Source organism: Myotis davidii, unplaced genomic scaffold (genome assembly GCF_000327345.1).
Source record: "Myotis davidii unplaced genomic scaffold, ASM32734v1 scaffold955, whole genome shotgun sequence".
NCBI lineage: Eukaryota > Metazoa > Chordata > Mammalia > Chiroptera > Vespertilionidae > Myotis > Myotis davidii.
Window position 1 is genome coordinate 72926 of NW_006287066.1, and position 18053 is coordinate 90978.

The 18053-nt window shown below is 41.0% G+C and overlaps 1 protein-coding gene across 1 annotated transcript in view; it reads left to right on the forward strand.

The window, feature by feature from the left end:
• The window catches only part of NPTN (neuroplastin), an 88849-nt gene that overhangs the window by 46285 nt on the left and 24511 nt on the right, over nt 1-18053 (forward strand). The window contains exons 2-5 of the mRNA XM_015560787.1: nt 9933-10280; nt 11537-11541; nt 11667-11679; nt 14861-15014. Coding sequence (XP_015416273.1) covers nt 9933-10280; nt 11537-11541; nt 11667-11679; nt 14861-15014 — 520 coding nt within the window. The remainder of the gene's footprint in view (nt 1-9932; nt 10281-11536; nt 11542-11666; nt 11680-14860; nt 15015-18053) is intronic.

Below are 18053 nucleotides of genomic sequence, written 5' to 3' on the forward strand. Positions count from 1 at the left end.
TCATGCACATACGCTTGTGAATCTTTGTTCTCAGTGATGAATTTTGTTAAGGCTCATAATAGGAGTAGCCTGACGGATGAAAGTAGTAGCTCGTGCTTATCTCTGAAGGTCACGAAATATAGACCTGATGTAAAATCTCTGTCATCAGTGATGCAACAGCAAAAGTCCCACTGATAATATCAAATGGAGTCATAAAGTTTTCTGTTGGACTATCAGTGTACATGTATACATTAAAAAATAAATGCATTTTTCATCATCATATACTGTATTTTTGTTGCTCGAATGAATTTTATTATTTCTTCAAGGTTCTTCACATACATACACTTTAAGAGATATCAAGTAGGCGTAACATGTTCTCAAAAAATTAGGGTTGGCACGCAGAAGAATTTTGAGTCAGAGATTTTGCTGGTTTTGGCATGCACTCACAAAAAGGTTGCCCACCCCTGCCCTAGTGCATATTTCCAGCCTCTATCTCTCTCTGGAGCACCTCCAAAGCCAAGTCTCAGCCTGTTTTCCTTTATTCCATTTACAGTATCACTCCAGTCAATGATCAATAATTTTAGCTGATTCTCTTCTTGTAAACATTTGTCACGTCCATTGCCTTCTCACCATTTCTACAGCTACTCTTAGTTAGTTCGTTTCCCATTTGGATTATTGAAGGAGTTTCCTAACTTTTTTTTTGTTTTTACTTTTGATCCTTCATAATGCCACTAGTCATACCACTTATAGAGAGAATCCCAAGGTGCTTAGCCTGCAGGGTTCTTGTTTGTCATTTTTCCTAAATGAAGAGGTCTTGAGGATATTGGCTATCTTAAATTTCTAAATAGCATGAACACTTACAGGTGCTATTTCTTATATGTCCCTGTTTTTTTTTATACACCCGTCAAGAAGTGGCCATTATAAATTGTATTTTGATTATTTTTCTGTCTCATGTCTTGCAAGATTGAGCTCTCTTTAGGAGCAAGTTTATTTTTATTATCCCTTTGCACAGTATAGGCCAGCCGTGAGCAAACTACGGCCCGCGGGCCGGATAGCCCGTTTGAAATGAATAAAACTAAAAAAAAAAAGACGGTACCCTTTTATGTAATGATGTTTACTTTGAATTTATATTAGTTCACACAAACACTCCATCCATGCTTTTGTTCCAGCCCTCCGGTCCAGTTTAAGAACCCATTGTGGCCCTCGAGTCAAAAAGTTTGCCCACCCCTGGTATAGGCCCTAAATAAATGGTAAATTTAATTGAAAGAATACTCTGAGTTTGTAGATTGATAAGTTGAACAAATACAAGATAAAAGTTGTAATTATGAAGTCATAGAGAGTGACACAGTTTTTTAGCTACAATTATTCCACATTCTCTCTTTTGGTTATGAACAAAGATTCAGCTGCTAGGAGAGTCGTTACGTGATTTCAGAAACATCTGTTTGGCTCCTATGCCTTTATATTTCTTCTATTTGATAAAGCTGAAAAAGCCAACTATTTCACACTAACATTAATTGTCAAAGTGTGGACCAGCAACACCAGCATTACTTGAGAACTTGTTAGAAATGCATATTTCTAGGCCCAACTTCAGTCTATTGAATCAGAATCTCTAAGCAACTTGAGGATGGGGCCCAGCAGTCTGTGTTTTAACAGAGGATTCTGGTGCATGATAAAGTTAAAGGATTGTTACTCTAGAATTCTGCCATCTGAGGAGAGTTTTGCCTTTGATATATAATAAGAGAGCTTCCAGTGTGGTTTCAACTATAAACTGTTTATGTTTTGGAAATAATTCCTTAGCTGGGATCACCAGGACTATATTACCTAACATCTTGGGATGTGATTCAAAGATTGAATTTCCTTATGTGCAAAGTATTTGACTTTTGTGGTTTCTGGGAATGGCTATTTAAAAGAAGGTTGGGAGGGGGCTTCCTATCTCTTTCAGTTAAAATATCTTCTAGATTATATCCAGACTATTAGCTTGAATGAGTGTGTTCATTGTCATTCTCATGGGATTGTATGAGGATGAAAGAATGAGCTGAATTGTAGTATTCTGTGAAAGAATGAGCTGAATTGTATTTAAATCCTGAATGTTGGTATGTTGTCAGGGACAGAAAATGAGCTTGTGTTATCAAAGCTTGTGTGAATCTATAGACAAGTGAATTTCACAGAAAAAGTAATTAGTGGAGATAAGCTTTTGGTTAGTAATTACCCATGGTTTTGAGAATGGTTTATTTACCTGGAGTATCCAACCTATCTAGCATATTGTTTTCATTTTGCCTTTAGTAAATCCTAATAGGAAGGTCAACTGAGGCATACTCTTAAAATGCTCCGTAACTGTTCCCTGCCAACCCCCAAATAGTTTCTGACTTCAGAGTTCCATTTGGGTGTACTTCTAGATTGGCTCATAGCTATTTTTGATAGTCTCTTGGGGCAAGAGAGCTTTTATGAGCATTTGCTTAAATATGCTTAAGGGTTTAACTGTTTGAAACCAAACCTTTCATTAAGAACACTACAGGCCTAGTGCACGAATTCATGCACCAGTGGGGTCCCTCAGCCTGGCCTGCGGGATTGGGCTGAAACTGGCTCTCCGATATCCTTCCTAATGCCGCAACCCATTAATACAGTTCCTCATGTTGTGGTGACCCCAACCATAAAATTATTTTCGTTGCTACTTCATAACTGTAATTTTGCTACTGTTATGATCGTAATGTAAATATCTGATATGCAGGATGTATTTTCATTGTTACAAATTGAACATAATTAAAGCATAGTGATTAATCACAAAACAGTATGTAATTATATATGTGTTTTCCGATGGTCTTAGGTGACCCAAAGGGGTCGCCACCCACAGGTTGAGAACTGCTGCCCTAAGGAGTTCCGGATTGCAAGAGGGCATAATTGGGGCTGGGGAGGGACATGGGAGGTTGGCTAGCCAGGGAAGGACTGTGGGAAGGCTCCAGGGTGTGTCCAGCTCGTCTTGCTCAGTCCTGATCGCCGGACCCCAGCAACAAGCTAACCTACCGGTTGGAGCATCTACCCCTTGGTGGTCAGTGCACATCATAGCAACTGGTCGACTGGTCAACTGTCTGCCCCCTGGTGATCAGTGCACGTCATAGTGAGCGGTTGAGTGGCCTTAGCATATCATTAGCATATTATGCTCTGATTAGTTGAACGGATGACTGGACACTTAGCATATTAGGCTTTTATTATATAGAACTAGGGGCCCAGTGCACAAATTCATGCACCTTGAAAGGAACTGTGGGCTGTAAGGCTGTGGTGGGCACAGGGGGGTCTCGGCCCACCTCTGCGCCCTTGCCTGGCCCCTCCCACCGCGGCCTCCAATCCCCTGTCTGTTGGCAGCCCCGCTCCTGCCGCCACTGCACCCACTGACGGTGCCGGCCCTGCTCACACCTGCTGATGGCACAGAGCAATTGGGGCTGGTGCCAGTAGTGGGTGCAAGCGGGGCCGGCGCCATCAGCGGGTGAGAGCAGTGGCTGCTGCCCTGATTGCCCCTCAGGAGCAGAGGGAGGTGGAGAAGCCCTCAGAGGCAATCGGGACCGGCAGCTGCCGCTTGCACTCACTGACGGCGGCTCTGGTGCCGGCTGCCAGTGCGAGTGGGGCTGGTGCTGGCAGTGGGTGCAAGTGGCATCTGCCGGCCCTGATCACCCCTCAGGAGCAGAGGGAGGTGGAGAAGCCCTGAGGGGCAATCAGGGCCTGCAGCCGCCGCTCCCATCCACTGACAGTGCCGAGTGAGTGGGGCCGGTGCTGGAAGCAGGTGCAAGTACCCAGCGGGACCGTGGCGTGTGGGAGCAAAGAATTTTCAATAACTGCCAGAGGCTCGCCCCGGTGACAGCCACTGGCGCCCTGCCTTGGTCTGGCGCCCCTGCTCACCTGCTCCACCATCCTGCTGCGGCCAATGCCCACCATGTTCCGCGCCCTGCTGCCGACATCTGCCATGTTCCGCGCGCACGCGCCCTGATGGTCAGCACATGTGATAGCGACCAGTTGTTTGGTTGTTCCGCTGTTCAGTTTATTTGCATATTAGGGTTTTATATATATAGAAGATTCTTTGAGAGACAGCTGATTTGTATGCATTTGTTTATTTCCTTTGGATGAGACATACTAGGTTTTTAATGGCTGGCAAAACTAGCTTTTGTCCTTTGTGTACCAGCAACTTGAATACTATTTGTGGAGTTAGGAAATAGATTTTCTAAAGTTTCCTAAAAATACTGGCTTGATAGCAATTTGTGGTTTCTGCATTTTCTCCATTGCATGCATCCTGTTTTTAAAAACGAAGATTATGGTCAGTTTGATGTCACAGTCAAAATGGGACTTGATCTTTTGTGTTTAACCTCACTGTCTTTATTCATGGTTAAATTATAATGCCTCTTTCCTCCTGGGGTGAGGAAGAAATGTTTTAGTTTCAAATGAATATCTTTGATAATGAAGCTATTTGCCTCAGTATTATAAAAGAGTAGACTAAGTGGCTAGAATTTTCTGATAAATAACATATAAGCAGAGCTCAGTATACAGGGTCATAGATAGGAACATGTTAGACATGCATGAAGAGAAATGAAAGAGGGGTCACATTTCTGAGCTGATCATTCTTTTTGCTATTAAAAATTTCCAGTCCCTTCTATTTCTTAGATCTGGTGTCAAATTCTATTTTGACTTTTATAAGATTTTGTTTTTAACCAGAATTATTTCTGATTTTTTAAATTATTCCTGGCAACCTTACCTTATTTATTGTCGTTTTCTATTTGAAACATGTTGAAATTCTTTAGGTTAGTGGTTTTCAATGCATTTTTCTTTTGGAAAATTGGAAAAATTCAGAAAAAAAGCATAGTTAGACAACTCCCCCCTTTCTTAAGGGTGAGTCTCTGAGCCCTAGTTTCCCCTCTCTATCCCCCACTTTCTCCCACACTGCCTTTGAGGTACCTCAACAGAACACCCAGGATTGGTCCTTTAAATTATAGAGTACAATGCTTGCATAAAAGGCCATTTTATTATTACATTTATAAGTATGTAGGCTACATTTTTTTTTCTGTGTGAACCTCACTATATGATCTTATGAAGAAATAGGAACAATTTTTCAGATGAGACTGGTTGAAGAAGTTGAAGAATCCAACCCAGATGTTGTAAACCATGACTCATTTCCCTATAAGATGAGCTCTCAGCTTAATAGAGACCCTTATCCACTTATCCAATAGCAAGCAGTACATTTGAGACTCAGGGTGTGTAACCTGGGGGCCTGGGACACCCCTGTATTATATGTAAAATTTTGTTTTTGTGTATTTTCTGGTATGAGAGAAGCCCATTGCTTTTTGTCATTCTTACAACTTAAAAAAAATTTTTTTTAATTAATTTTAGAGAGGGATAGGGATAGGGATAGGGATAGGGATAGAGATAGGGAGAGAGAGAGAGAGAGAGAGAGAGAGAGAGAGGGAGAGAGAGAGAGGAGAGAAGAACCAGAAACAGCAATGTGAGAGAGAAACATCGATTGGTTGCCTTCTGCACACTCCCTGACCAGGGATCAAATCCGAACCTGGGTATGTGCCCTGAGCAGGGATTGAACCCGCTATCTTTTGGTAAAAGATGACACTCTAACCAATTGAGCCACATCTATCTATCTGTCTGTCTGTCTATCTATCTATCTATCATCTATCTATCTATCTATCTTTTTTAAGCCTGGCAATAGGAATTGACAACAGGACTGAATGAAAATCCTTGTGGATGATCAGCCATATCAAATGCTTATCCTCCTTACTTGTGCTAAAGTAATTTAACATTTGCATAGCATATATGTGCAAGAGTTCTGTAAACTGTAAATTGCATAGAGCTTTACAGTTTACAGAACTCTTGCACATATATTATATGACTTTCACAGCTATACCCTGTAAGTAGGTAGCATCATTCCTATTTGAAGGAACTCCTCAAAATAAAGAGAATTTAAATTGTGGAGATGTGACTCAAAAACTGACATTATTTCTTAGACTGAAATTAAACTAATCTGACATTATCCAAAATCCTATAATTACTATTTTACCTTACATTTTGTAAATTTACAGTTTGACCTGCCTAGTATTCAGCATCTTCTCCTATATCATTGCTAAGCAGCTTGCTTTGTAATTGGTAGGTTTATTCTTTCCTTTTTTTTTTTTTTAAGGAGAATCTTGTACTGTCTCTTTTTATTTTCATTACTCATGGGCTTTCCATCTTGTTCATAATCTCTCAGATTTAATGGCTTATAACTCTAATAACATTCATTAATTCTTTGACTCCATACTGCTGTTATCACTCTCCCCATTCTAGGTTGCTCTAAGGATAAAAAGGAATGAAGAATTTTTTTCATTGCCTTCTGCAATTAATATTTCCATTCTGATTCTCAGGTTAATTTTTTTGTAGCAGAGGGTGAGAAGAAAAAGGCAACACAGTAGTCCTGAAGGCTACTGCACATCATCTGTTAAGCATTATTTCTGTAGAGACGAATAATAATAGTAATGCATTGAGTGCTTACCATGTACCAGGCACTTTCTTATGCTGTGTTATTTAGTATAATTCTCACAATAACTGTGACATTGCTACTGTTATTGGCTCTGTTCTACAGATTAGCAAGAAGCTCAGAGAGATTAGGTCACTTGCCTAAAAACATAAAATTAGGAACAGGGCCTCTTTTGAACTAGATTTTCCCATTTCTCCAAAGCAGAATGCTGGCTTAAATATGCTAAGTAGATTCCTTTAGCTATTTGCATGGTATAATTTCAGAATAAAGGATGGGCCCTGGTTTAGAAGCTAGTGATGGGGACAGTCTTAATTTCCAAGCCCTTGTTATGTCTGCCTGATAGAGGTAGATGTGAAAGGAAAAGATTTGAATTTGGAAAATTCTTTGTAAATACTGACATCTCTAAATATAGTTTAGACTAATCCATGAGATCAGACCTATATACCTCCTTCCTGCTGCAGAGAATGAGGTTACCCCATTTCTGTCCACTCCCAGAGCCTCAGGCCTGCCTTACCCTTGGTTGGGTACCCATGGAATGAATGCATATAATGACTTATGAGCTGCCTCTGGTGCAAGGAATTTCATTTCTTAAATGAACAGTAAGAGTAGGCAGACTGTATAAGTAACTTGTGTATACTGCCTCTTAGCAGTTAAGAGTTATTTAGACAGACTTGAAATACTGTGCCTATAACCACAGTATCAGTTTGTCTTACTAAATCTTCTTTTTGAGGTACATGATGAGAGAGAGATCGCGCGCGAAAGAAATAGAGAAATGGTCTTGTGTCCTTGGCTGTCATTTCCTCTTTATTATGAGGCATAAAGGAGAGAACAGCATGAGTTACCCACAGGGAATTAGTAGTAAAGAGGGGCTTGAAGGGGGATCAGCTGTTTAAAAGTAAAAGCAGGCTAGATTTAAAGGCCTGGTTTGGCAGTAGTTAGCTGAGAGAGGGAGAGAAGTTTGTCCTATGACCTGTTCAATGATTGCCCTGGATGTAAATGAGAATTTCAGCTGTAGAAAACACTGATGGTCCCTCTATGGAGTGAGGGTAGGTTTTTTGCTCCCTTAGGGCATAAGTGAAAGCAGTTTTCTTGGAATTGGACTAAACTTGCTCTTCTGTGTTTCCTTTTTCTTCTCACCCTCTGCTACATATCTACACATCCAGTTTTTCCTGCCAGAGAGCTCCTTCTTTCTCTGGCTGCTAGCCCCATCTGTCATCTTTGCCTCCCATTGCCCATCCCCAGCTTTGCAATTTTACATTATGCTTTTCCTGATTTTACTGCCTCCAATTTTTATACTCTCCCTATCCTCCTCCTCCACCCCCAGCTTCTAAATCCCTCCCTCCTCCAAAGCCAGTGGCCACCATTCAATTTCCTTCTTTCTCATTGTTGAACAGAATGCACTGATGTTAGAACTTTGTCAAACCTGTTTGAGATCTGAGCCCAGTTATGTATTATAGTGGGTGGAGATGATGGTAGGAAAGGGGCGGGAGGTTGTTTATCTAAAATGTAGGCTTTCCTAAAATATTAGATGACTTTTGACTCAAAGATCAAACAGATGCTTCTGCTGGCCTTCCAACTTTAGGCAGTGTGCTCATGTTGAGGGCACATATTTGTTTGAAAACCCTTGGAAATGAAAGGCAGGACAGTGAGTCAGGCTCTGAGCTGCCTGCTTCCTCCTGCTGTTGCTAGCTGGTTCTCCTGATTGGGTGCTAATTTTGGATGGATAATAAAGTAGATGGTTGCTAATAACTTTCCCTTTCTAACTGTGATCTCACAGTATAGGCACACCTCATTTTATTGTTTTTCACAGATGTTGTGGGTATGTTTTTTTGTTTGTTTTACAAATTGAAGGCAAGACATGCTCCCTGCACCAGCAAGAAGATTATGATTAGCTTTATTGCAGTGGTCTGGAACCAACCCACAGTATCTCTGAGATATGCCTGTATTATATAGAGAGGTTGTTTCCCCTCCTTTACTGCTAGAAGGAGGAATAGATGTTTTCATGATATTTGAAACTGCCAAGGAATCCCCTACATGGCTTGTTTATAGGCAGTAAGGTTTATTGGAAAGAACTGTAGATGAATAGATGAAGACCTATGTTCTGATCCCAGCTTTAGTCAGGATTTGCTGCCTTAAGTGATCTTGGGCAAGTCATGAACCTTTCTCTGCACCTGCCCCATGAACTTTGTGAAATTGTGTGAATGAAATGAGATGTGATATGTGTGGAAACACTTTGTAAACTGTTAGGTTTTAGCTGAATGAACCCTTGGTGGAGTAAGTAGCTGAGAGTATGCTTGCACTGTGATTTGGTTTTCTGTGGACCCCACTTCAAGTTCTTCAAATAAACTTGGATTTTTAAAAATTCTCTCTGCCATTGCCACCTTGTCTTATGACAAGTAAATTTTGGACAAGTAAAAGTAGGCATCAACTTTAGTTTCTGGGCAGTGCCTGGCAACATTGTTGAGGCTTAGCCTTCACCATAGAGTTTAATTTAATTCATCATTATACATCTTTCATTCTTTTTGAGCTGGCCCCTTTGACCCCGGCAACTAAACTATGTAGAGAGAGCCTGCCAAGTATCATGGGTATTTTTAAGACTAACTTTTCAGGATAATTTTCTAGTTGTATGGACTTACGGGATTATGGAGGGCATAGTCCATCCCTGCATTCATTGGCAGTAAGTTGGGTTGCTTTTATTATTGGTTCCACTCCTGAGCTGATCCCCCATAGTAATTCTCACTCTGAAGATGGTCTTGATCTCCTATGCCTGAGGGTCTTCAGTCAAGTAGAGGCTGCCTAATCACAGATAACTAGGTTGTTTGTTTGCCATAGGCCCAGGGAAGAATATGATGTGGGGAAAATCTAATCTGAATTCAGGATAGAATCTTGTATGAGAGAGAAATTTGTTACCCTTTCAGTTGAAATTTAAATTCTGACTCCCAAGAGGTGTTCATAGGTTAGTTAATAACTTCTTGTCGAGGCCCACAAAAGACATTGTATTTTTAACAATGTGTTCATCCAAAAGAGAGATCCTGACTTCGTAAATACACCTACTGCAACTTCTGGTTATCTTTCATCACTTGAGTTTGAACAGGTTATGGTTTGTGCTCTAAGGAAAGACTCCTTCCTGACACCTGAGGCTTTCCCATTTCTACCAGCTGGGCCCATTGCTAAAATGCTTTCCAGTGGGCTTGCTTTTGCCTGGCCAGCACCTGGGCTGCCCCAGCTTGTAATTAGCCTGCCTTTGCTTCATAAACTTCCCAGGGTGGTTCTTCTTCTAAAAGCTTGTATGAAATGCTGTTTACTGTTTCTTTAGAGTTTAAAAATTAATCCTTTTGTGTTCTTTGCAACTCATTTGCTTTTTTCTTTTCTTTAAATTACTATTAACACCTGTTGATTCTTTTTTTTTCTGATTGGCCTGTCACTGCATTCCGGCTCCCCCTCCCTCTAGCTGGGTTTGTCAAGTCGCCGATGTCAGAAACTAAGCTCACTGGGGACGCCTTTGAGCTGTACTGTGATGTGGTCGGGAGCCCCACGCCAGAGATCCAGTGGTGGTACGCAGAAGTCAACCGAGCAGAGTCTTTCAGACAGCTGTGGGACGGTGCACGGAAGCGCCGTGTCACCGTAAACACCGCCTACGGGTCAAACGGCGTGAGTGTGCTGAGAATAACCCGGCTCACCTTGGAGGACTCTGGGACTTACGAGTGCAGGGCCAGCAACGACCCCAAGAGGAATGACTTGAGGCAAAACCCCTCCATAACATGGATTCGAGCCCAGGCCACCATAAGCGTCCTTCAGAGTGAGTTCAGCACCCTACAGTAGTAGTACTGTAGTCATTAGAGGTGGCCCAATGATCCTTCCCTTCTGCTTCCTTTCCCTCTTCCCCAGTATGATCACTCACCCCACCCCTTGTCTTCGTTTTTTTCAGACCCATAATCCTACTAATTGTAGTGTATGAAAACATCTGTGGCAACATTTTTTCCCCTTTACTGTCCTTTCTACCTCCCGTATTCCCCACCCCTTCTCTGTGTCTTTCTCCTCAGGAACAAAGAACTTGGGGAAATTATGACTGTCCAAAATCATCTGCATTGGGAAGAGGTGGGGAGGAGGGAGTACTGGGGAGACTGAAAAACAAACAAAAAACCCCACATAAAACTCACAAAACCAGGCAGTCAAACCAGCATAGTGTTGAATTGTTTCTTTTCTTCCCCTTTAATTTTATAGTAGGTTTCCTGCTATCCTTTTGCTGATTTATTCTCTGGTGTCTTTCTGTTTTTGTTTCTCTCTACAATCTAACTACTTTTTATTTCTTCTATTCATTTGTTTGAAGCTCTCTGGATAGCTGCCTTCACCTCTATAGTTTTCAATTTATGTCTGCCCAGCCTTTCCCCTCACTGTGACTTGGTGTCATTTTGTTCTGTGATGGGAATGTCGCTATTGGTGCGGTGTCGGTGGTATGTTTTGGTTGTTGGATGGCATGTAAGTTTGGATATTTCCGTAGTTCCAGTTCTTTTTCTTTTCTAAAACAGTGGCATGCACTTCTTTGATAACAGTCTTCCATTATAGCAGTATGCTCCTCACTGGTCCTGCCCATCCAGTCCCCTGTTCTCTTAAAAGCAGCAGCCTAAGATTTCCTCCATATGTCTTGCTATGGAGTCAGGTGACTCTAAGCTGCAAGGTATTTAATTAAAACCCCATCACGCTGTTTTGAAGTCACAGATGCATCTGATCCCTATTCACAAACATGTTGACTCTGATGACTGATTGTTGGCACTGTGCTCCTCATCTCAGAGGCTGGCTACCCAGAAATAGTTTGGAAGACAATCACACTAGCCTTTCATTGTGTCTTGAAAAAGAAAAGGAAACTAGAATCCAACCCTGTTCCTCTGAGTGATGAGGGTAAGCTGAGCTGCTGCCTCAGAATCATCCCCTGCATCTGTTGTAGCAAGTACAAGTAAGACATTAGACACAGGAGCTTTTGGGGCCATCTCTGTTTCTGAAAAGTGTCTTGCTACTTGTGTGGTGGGAAGGAGAGGAAGGGAGAAGCTACTACAGAGCCAGTACTCTCAACCAGGAAGACTTCTAGCTCTACATCTGACCTGATTATAATTGAGAGAACATTTTCTATTTAATGAAAAGATCCTCTGTGTTTTTTTCACCTTCTCTTCAAGGATTCAGTAGTAAGAGACCTATAACCAGTTCTGGCTTAAAGAACTGATTGATTTAGAGAGAGTAAAAATAAAATAGCAAGTTAGTCATCCTTTATAGTAATTAAGAAGATGCCTATGAAGAAAAGAGGCCTTGAGGAGAGAGAGGAGAGGCGACTGCAGTTGGCACTGTTGAATCAGAGAAACTGCTTCTGGAAAGGGGAAAAGAAAACCTTGTCTATGTGAAAATGGGGAACATTAACCCAGTAATATTTTTTATTTAACATTTTTTCCCTTGCACGCCTCCTTCTCCTGCCCCCTTGCTCCTTTCCTCAAAACAGTAGAATTACCCAAATGGCCACAAAGATCTGCAGAAGTTTATAGGCATGGACTGGCATTTGCTATTTATATTGCCAGGAGCCTGACTCTAATAGACTCCCAGTTAAAAGGTTATGCCTTGGGGATAGAAGAAGAGGACTGCCAGTCTTGAGAGTACATAACATTCCCCCAGTTTACTTGCAAGTAAGCTTCCTAAGTTTAGGGGTGTCTGCATGAGGTTGAATGAAACCCTGGCTAGTTTGGTATTTCCTCAGACTTCCCTATAGTCATTTAACTCTAGTTAACTGTTTTAGAGAGCCAGACTGCTGCTGGTGCTTCTCCTCCTCCTCCTTTTTTTTTTTTTTAAAGCACCCGGATTCCACTCTAATCAGATTGTTTTATGATCCCCAAGGACATTTGCCTCCTGGGGAAGGTTGAAGTCTTCTGCCTAAGAATGACCTACTGGTAGTACTTTCCCCTAAAGCTCCTTGAGTAATGTAAGGCCGGAAGAGAAATGTGCCTAGTTTTTGGGATATCTCTCTGGCCACTGCATGTTCTACATATGAATGATGGCTAAGGTAAAGATCTCCTACTGCTTCTAAATAGGAATTTGTGGCAGGTAAAAAAAAATTGAATTTGTTATAATTGTTCATTTCTCTTGGACTTTTGTAGGCATTGCTTGGTCACAGAAATAAAAGCCCCACCTCCATCCTGATACAGAATGCAGGTGTGGCTTTGTGCCCAAAGAGGATGGTCTAGCACTGGTTTCCATATACAACAGTCATGGGAGACAGTTTACCCCACCTCACTACCTTTCTAATGTGCAGAATCATATTTAAACCTATTTACATTATTTATTTGCTCCCAGCTGATTCTCTCCTGGATCTTTAACACTTAGGGGAAAAGTGCTTTCCTTTGTCTTCCAAGAATTCTTGGCAGAAAGTCTATCAGGTTGCTTTTATCAACTTCTTAATAACCCTGAGCTGTAATGGTCATTTGCATCACCACAGGTAAGAGTAGCATTTATTTTGGCTTCCTTGTACTTAAACATCTGGAAGCTCTTGGCCTCATTCTCAGAGTTTGTCCTTTCTCAGTATAGTCTGAGAGGAAGAATCAGAAGGAGAGCCCCAAATGGGACTAAAAATGATATTGGATAATAAAAATTAGGCAAAAACTTAAAAGTGTGTTTTGAGTTTTAATGTTACCTTTATATTTTTTAATTTCTGTGGAGTATTGGTTCTCTCTCTTTTGTTTTTGCTTGGTTTTGATTTTTCTTGGAGTTATGATGCTTTTTGTTGATGATGTGTGTGCGCCTTCCATTGCAGGGTTTGTAACCGTTCTGCTCGACTTAAGACCCAGGGATTTGGCTACTGTCGGTGTGTTTTGGAAACCATGGGACACCACTGCGCTAACATGTTTACATGCATCTGCTTCTGTGTTAGTGGCTGCTATGCCTCCATTATCTGTACACAGAGGCCCTGTTTGATGTTACCAATAAGGACCAGTGCTGACTGGAAGATAACCACTATCCTTTTGCCAGAATTGGAAAATAGTGAGAACCAATTTAATTGAGCAAACTTAAGGATTTGCTTTGTTTATCACATTTTTTTGAGACCTGACCTATACAGTCAGAAATGTTACATTATAAGGTGGTCCTTGGGCATTACAATGTTCAAGTGTCCCATGACCTCTTTATTCACTTTCTCTCCTCACATGATGAGCACAGCTTAGTTCCAGTGTAGGGAGAGAGCTGTCCTCTAGAATTAACCTCAGCATTACATTGCATAAAGTAGTGTCAGGGAGCTGCTACAAAGTTGTAGACAGGATGTAGCCAGGTACAGGGATATGGAAAGTCAGTCAAGGATTTCTGAAAAAGAATTGGGGAAAAAATAAAAAAGCAAATACCTAATTGTGGAATGGGAAAAGATGGCTAATTTAGACTTACCCTGAAAATGATTGACCAAAAATAGAAAAAGAACTAAGCCTGGGAAAAGAGTAAAGATAAGTAACAACAACATCTTGATTTTAATACAGTGTTCGAATTCCAAGTGCTTTAAGGATGAACCTTCCAGGAATGATATAGTGTGCCTTAAAAATTTTCTGGTCATTGTCCTATAACATTTGACTTAGGTTATTTTTGTAGATGTTAAAACTAGTGATCCCTGGTTGTCTTAGCCCAGGATAGAACCAGAGGATAAAGTATATAACTTGCTTTGGGTGGAAGGTATGTAGGGTGTTTCGGGTTGGGGGGCAGGGATAGAGAATTGAGCCAGATGTGTTTTAATAGGCCGGGCTTTGCCACTAACAGTAATAATGGCCTTGCACAGTCATTTTACCTTTCTAGCTCTTAAAGAGTGGGATTCAGTGAACTCTAAGGGCCTTTCTTCTAAAATTCCAGGAGCCCATAATACCAACATATACTGTGTTCTAGTTACAATTATATTATCTCAGAATGGGATGTGTTTTAAAAGTACAGTTCTGAAAATAATTTTGTTTTAGGAATAAATAAATATGGGCTGGAGAGAACTAATGGTTCCTTAAGAATTTTCCCTCAGCAAAATTGGGAAAATGCTTTTAGGATCTACACTGCCTCCCCGCCCCATAATTAATACCATGGTTGGTTTGCCATGGGCTTATCAGATTTACATGTAGGACAACCCGTATATGTATTACCTAGTTATTGCTATTCTGTTCAAGGTCCTAGTGACTCCATAGGGAGTTTATTAGTTATATAAATGATACTGTCTTTATCTTTAGAATTGTAAGGTGGAGACTGGGTTTCTATTTGAAGGGGAATTAATTGGTGGTTCTTATGTCATAAAATGGTGATATTCAAAAGTGTAAATGGGTTGTTGCCAGTACAAGCACCCGTAATACTCCCATTCTTTTCACATCTAGGCCAACTGGTCTTCAGGCTGTTGTCTCATTATTCGAGACAGCCCTGCTCTCCCTGTCACCCTGCAGTGTAACCTCACCTCCAGCTCTCACATCCTTACATACAGCTACTGGACAAAGAATGGGGTGGAACTGACTGCCACTCGTAAGAATGCCAGCAACATGGAATACAGGTGAGAGGGGCTAGCGGCTTCTGAGAAGATGGGAAGGAGTGTGGCTGAGCTTACTTGATACTTATAATCCATAATTATGCTGTGTGAGAGAGACATGAGATATATATGGTCCTCCTCTGGAGAGTCTAATCCAATATAACTGAGGTGAGGCTCAACAATCTATAAGAGATTTTCAAATGATTCTAATGAGCCATAGATGATCCTGTTATTATGGTAATAGATTGAAGGCATAGGGAGTGGTTTTTCTCAGGGTCACAATGTTAGTCAATAGGAAAGTCACAAGTAGAATGCAGGTCTCTTGACTTAATCCTGTAATTTGAGGAATCAAATTGAAATCTGCTTTAGGACTCTTAGAGCAAGGCCACCCTAAGTGATCTTTCCACTGGGTAGATGATTTCCTAGTGAATTACCTTTTCGGAGTGTTTAACATAACCATAACCTGATCAGGACCAGTGGATACAGGGGCTGTTTAGTGATCTGCAATAAGGATGGTAGCCTGAAAATAATCCTTTGATGAAAGGGAGATATTTGCTAATTGATGTTATCTGGCACCTAAAGATTTGTTGCTTTTTTGGAATATCTAGTAACACATGGCATCTCACCTTTCAGAATAGTTTGTTCCTGTTTAAAAGCTAATCTGGAAAAGGATCAATTAATCCTGCTGGCAGCATGATACAGTGCAAAGAAAGAGTACACTGCAGTGAGAACAGGAGAACCTGTGTATCCAGTAGTAGCAAGGCCATTCTGCAGTATTTTGCAGAATTGAGATCTTTTCATACCCCTTATTTAGTTGATCCACATTAATCATGGATCTTCCTCCTTTTGGGGGGTAATGAAACTAAGATTCAATAACTGTTGCTTGCTTTCAAGGCCAAATACTATAATAAGTTTCAGAATCAAGGCTAGGTTTCAGGTCTTCTTTCTGGAATATATGTCATTGTTTTTTTCTACTGTACCATATCGGTAAGTGGCAAGTTAATCTATATCCACTGTAGTTTCTTCTGATATAAACTTGGAAGTATAGCCTCTGTTATACATCTTTACAGTTTGGAAAAGGTTAATCAAATAGAGGTGTTGGATGGAATAAAAGGCATTATTTCTTGGCCTGTCCATTAGTTTTACAACTTTTATTTTTGATTTTTACAATACCAAACATCCAGTCATGTTTCTCTTGGGTCTTGTGCTATGTCACCCAAAAGGCTTTAAATTGTAACTTCATAAAAGTTTGAGCTTGACTTTATAAATGCATTTTCTCTTTTCTTTCTCAGCGTATTTTAAAGCTCTCCAGAAGTGTTCTGCATTGTCAAGAGTTTTTTTTGGAATCTGTGTTCTCCCACATTTTGTGGAATAACAACTGATGAGTCCCTTGGGCCACCCAATAAGTCAGCTCTGGAGCCAGTCTCAGATCTTGCTTCTGCTTAGTCCAGTGGTTCTCAACCTTCCTAATGCCGTGACCCTTTAATACAATTCCTCATGTTGTGGTGACCCCCAACCATAAAATTATTTTCGTTGCTACTTCATAACTGTAATTTTGCTACTGTTATGAATCGTAATGTAAATATCTGATATGCAGGATGGTCTTAGGTGACCCCTGTGAAAGGGTCGTTCGACCCCCAAAGGAGTTGTGACCCACAGGTTGAGAATCGCTGACTTAGTCAATAGTGGACATTTTCCATTTGCCTCATTTGCTTCTCAGTAGCTAGTCATAGGGAATGTTGTAGGAAGATTTCCACCCATAGGCATGACCTTATCTTCCCAAGTCTTGTCAAGGAACTTAGAATAGTTTAAGCCCTGGAGATGGAGCTTCTGCTCTTCCTCCAAGTTCTGGGACATTTGCTCCAAGCAGGTTACTCCTGTCTGTTTTCCTATTGGGAGAAGATTGATTTAAGAAGAGGCACTTGTGTCAAATTGGGAAGACTCTTGACTGCTCCTCTGAGACTATTATGTTACCATAGATAAGCTGAGATAGTCGGGGGATTACCAGTGTCTTTCCTCATCCATGGTCTCTTAACTCTTGTTTTTGGAATCAACAATAAGAGGATAAATGCATTGGGCTAGTCAGAGGTTGAGGTGAAGAGTTTTTCTGACATTTACTAGTGCAGTAGAGATGTGACCATCACAAGTATCATATTTTAGCCACTGAGCAAAAGAGCAGGAGCTATAGAATGTTTATTTTCTGGCCCGAAGGCTGTTGTTTCTCTGCTTTCTGTAATTACACACCAGCATTTCTGTACATGTTTAGGGGGGTGATGTATAGGCCAGACTGGACTGAGCTGATGTGAAGCTGGTCCACAGTGGCAAGAAAGCTTATTTGAGATGACCCTGTGGAATTCAAGGAAGTGCTGTACTGGCCATAATACATACTTCCTACAGTCCTTTCTGTCACTCTGCTTAATTTGTTTTTTTTTCACTCTGCTTAATTTGGTTTGGATCTGCGCACAGCTGTTCATTCATTTGAGTTTGTGTTCAGTCATTCATTTTTTCATTCCTTTACTATATCCATGTACCATGCTACGTGCTGGGTATAGAATTATGCATCAACTAAACAGTGCCTAGCCACATAGAACTTGGTTTGTTGGGAAAATGGACAATGATCAATCACATAAATATACAGGGTGGGGCAGAAGTAGGTTTACACTTGTGAATATACAAAACACAGAATTTATTCTATATTATTATTTATAAATTACTAGAGGCCCTGTGCACGAAATTTGTGCAAGAGGCTCAGCCCTCGCAGCCTCGGCCCTCGCAGCCTCGGCCGACGCTCACAGGCCCTCCCAGCCCTAGCTTCGTCTGGAAGGTCATCTGGCTATTTGGTCTAATTAGCATATTAGCTCTTTATTATATAGGATTATATTATTTTCCATGCAAACAACTCTAAACCTGCGTTTGCCCCACTTTCTATAATTATGCATTGTGATAAGTTCAGTGTAGTTTGAGAGAGGATGTCAGAAAGGGGGGATGTCACTTAGGTTGAGGGTGAGAGGTGGGCCAAGATAATGGAAAAGGAGCTTAGGTGGCTAAGAGTGATGGGAAGAG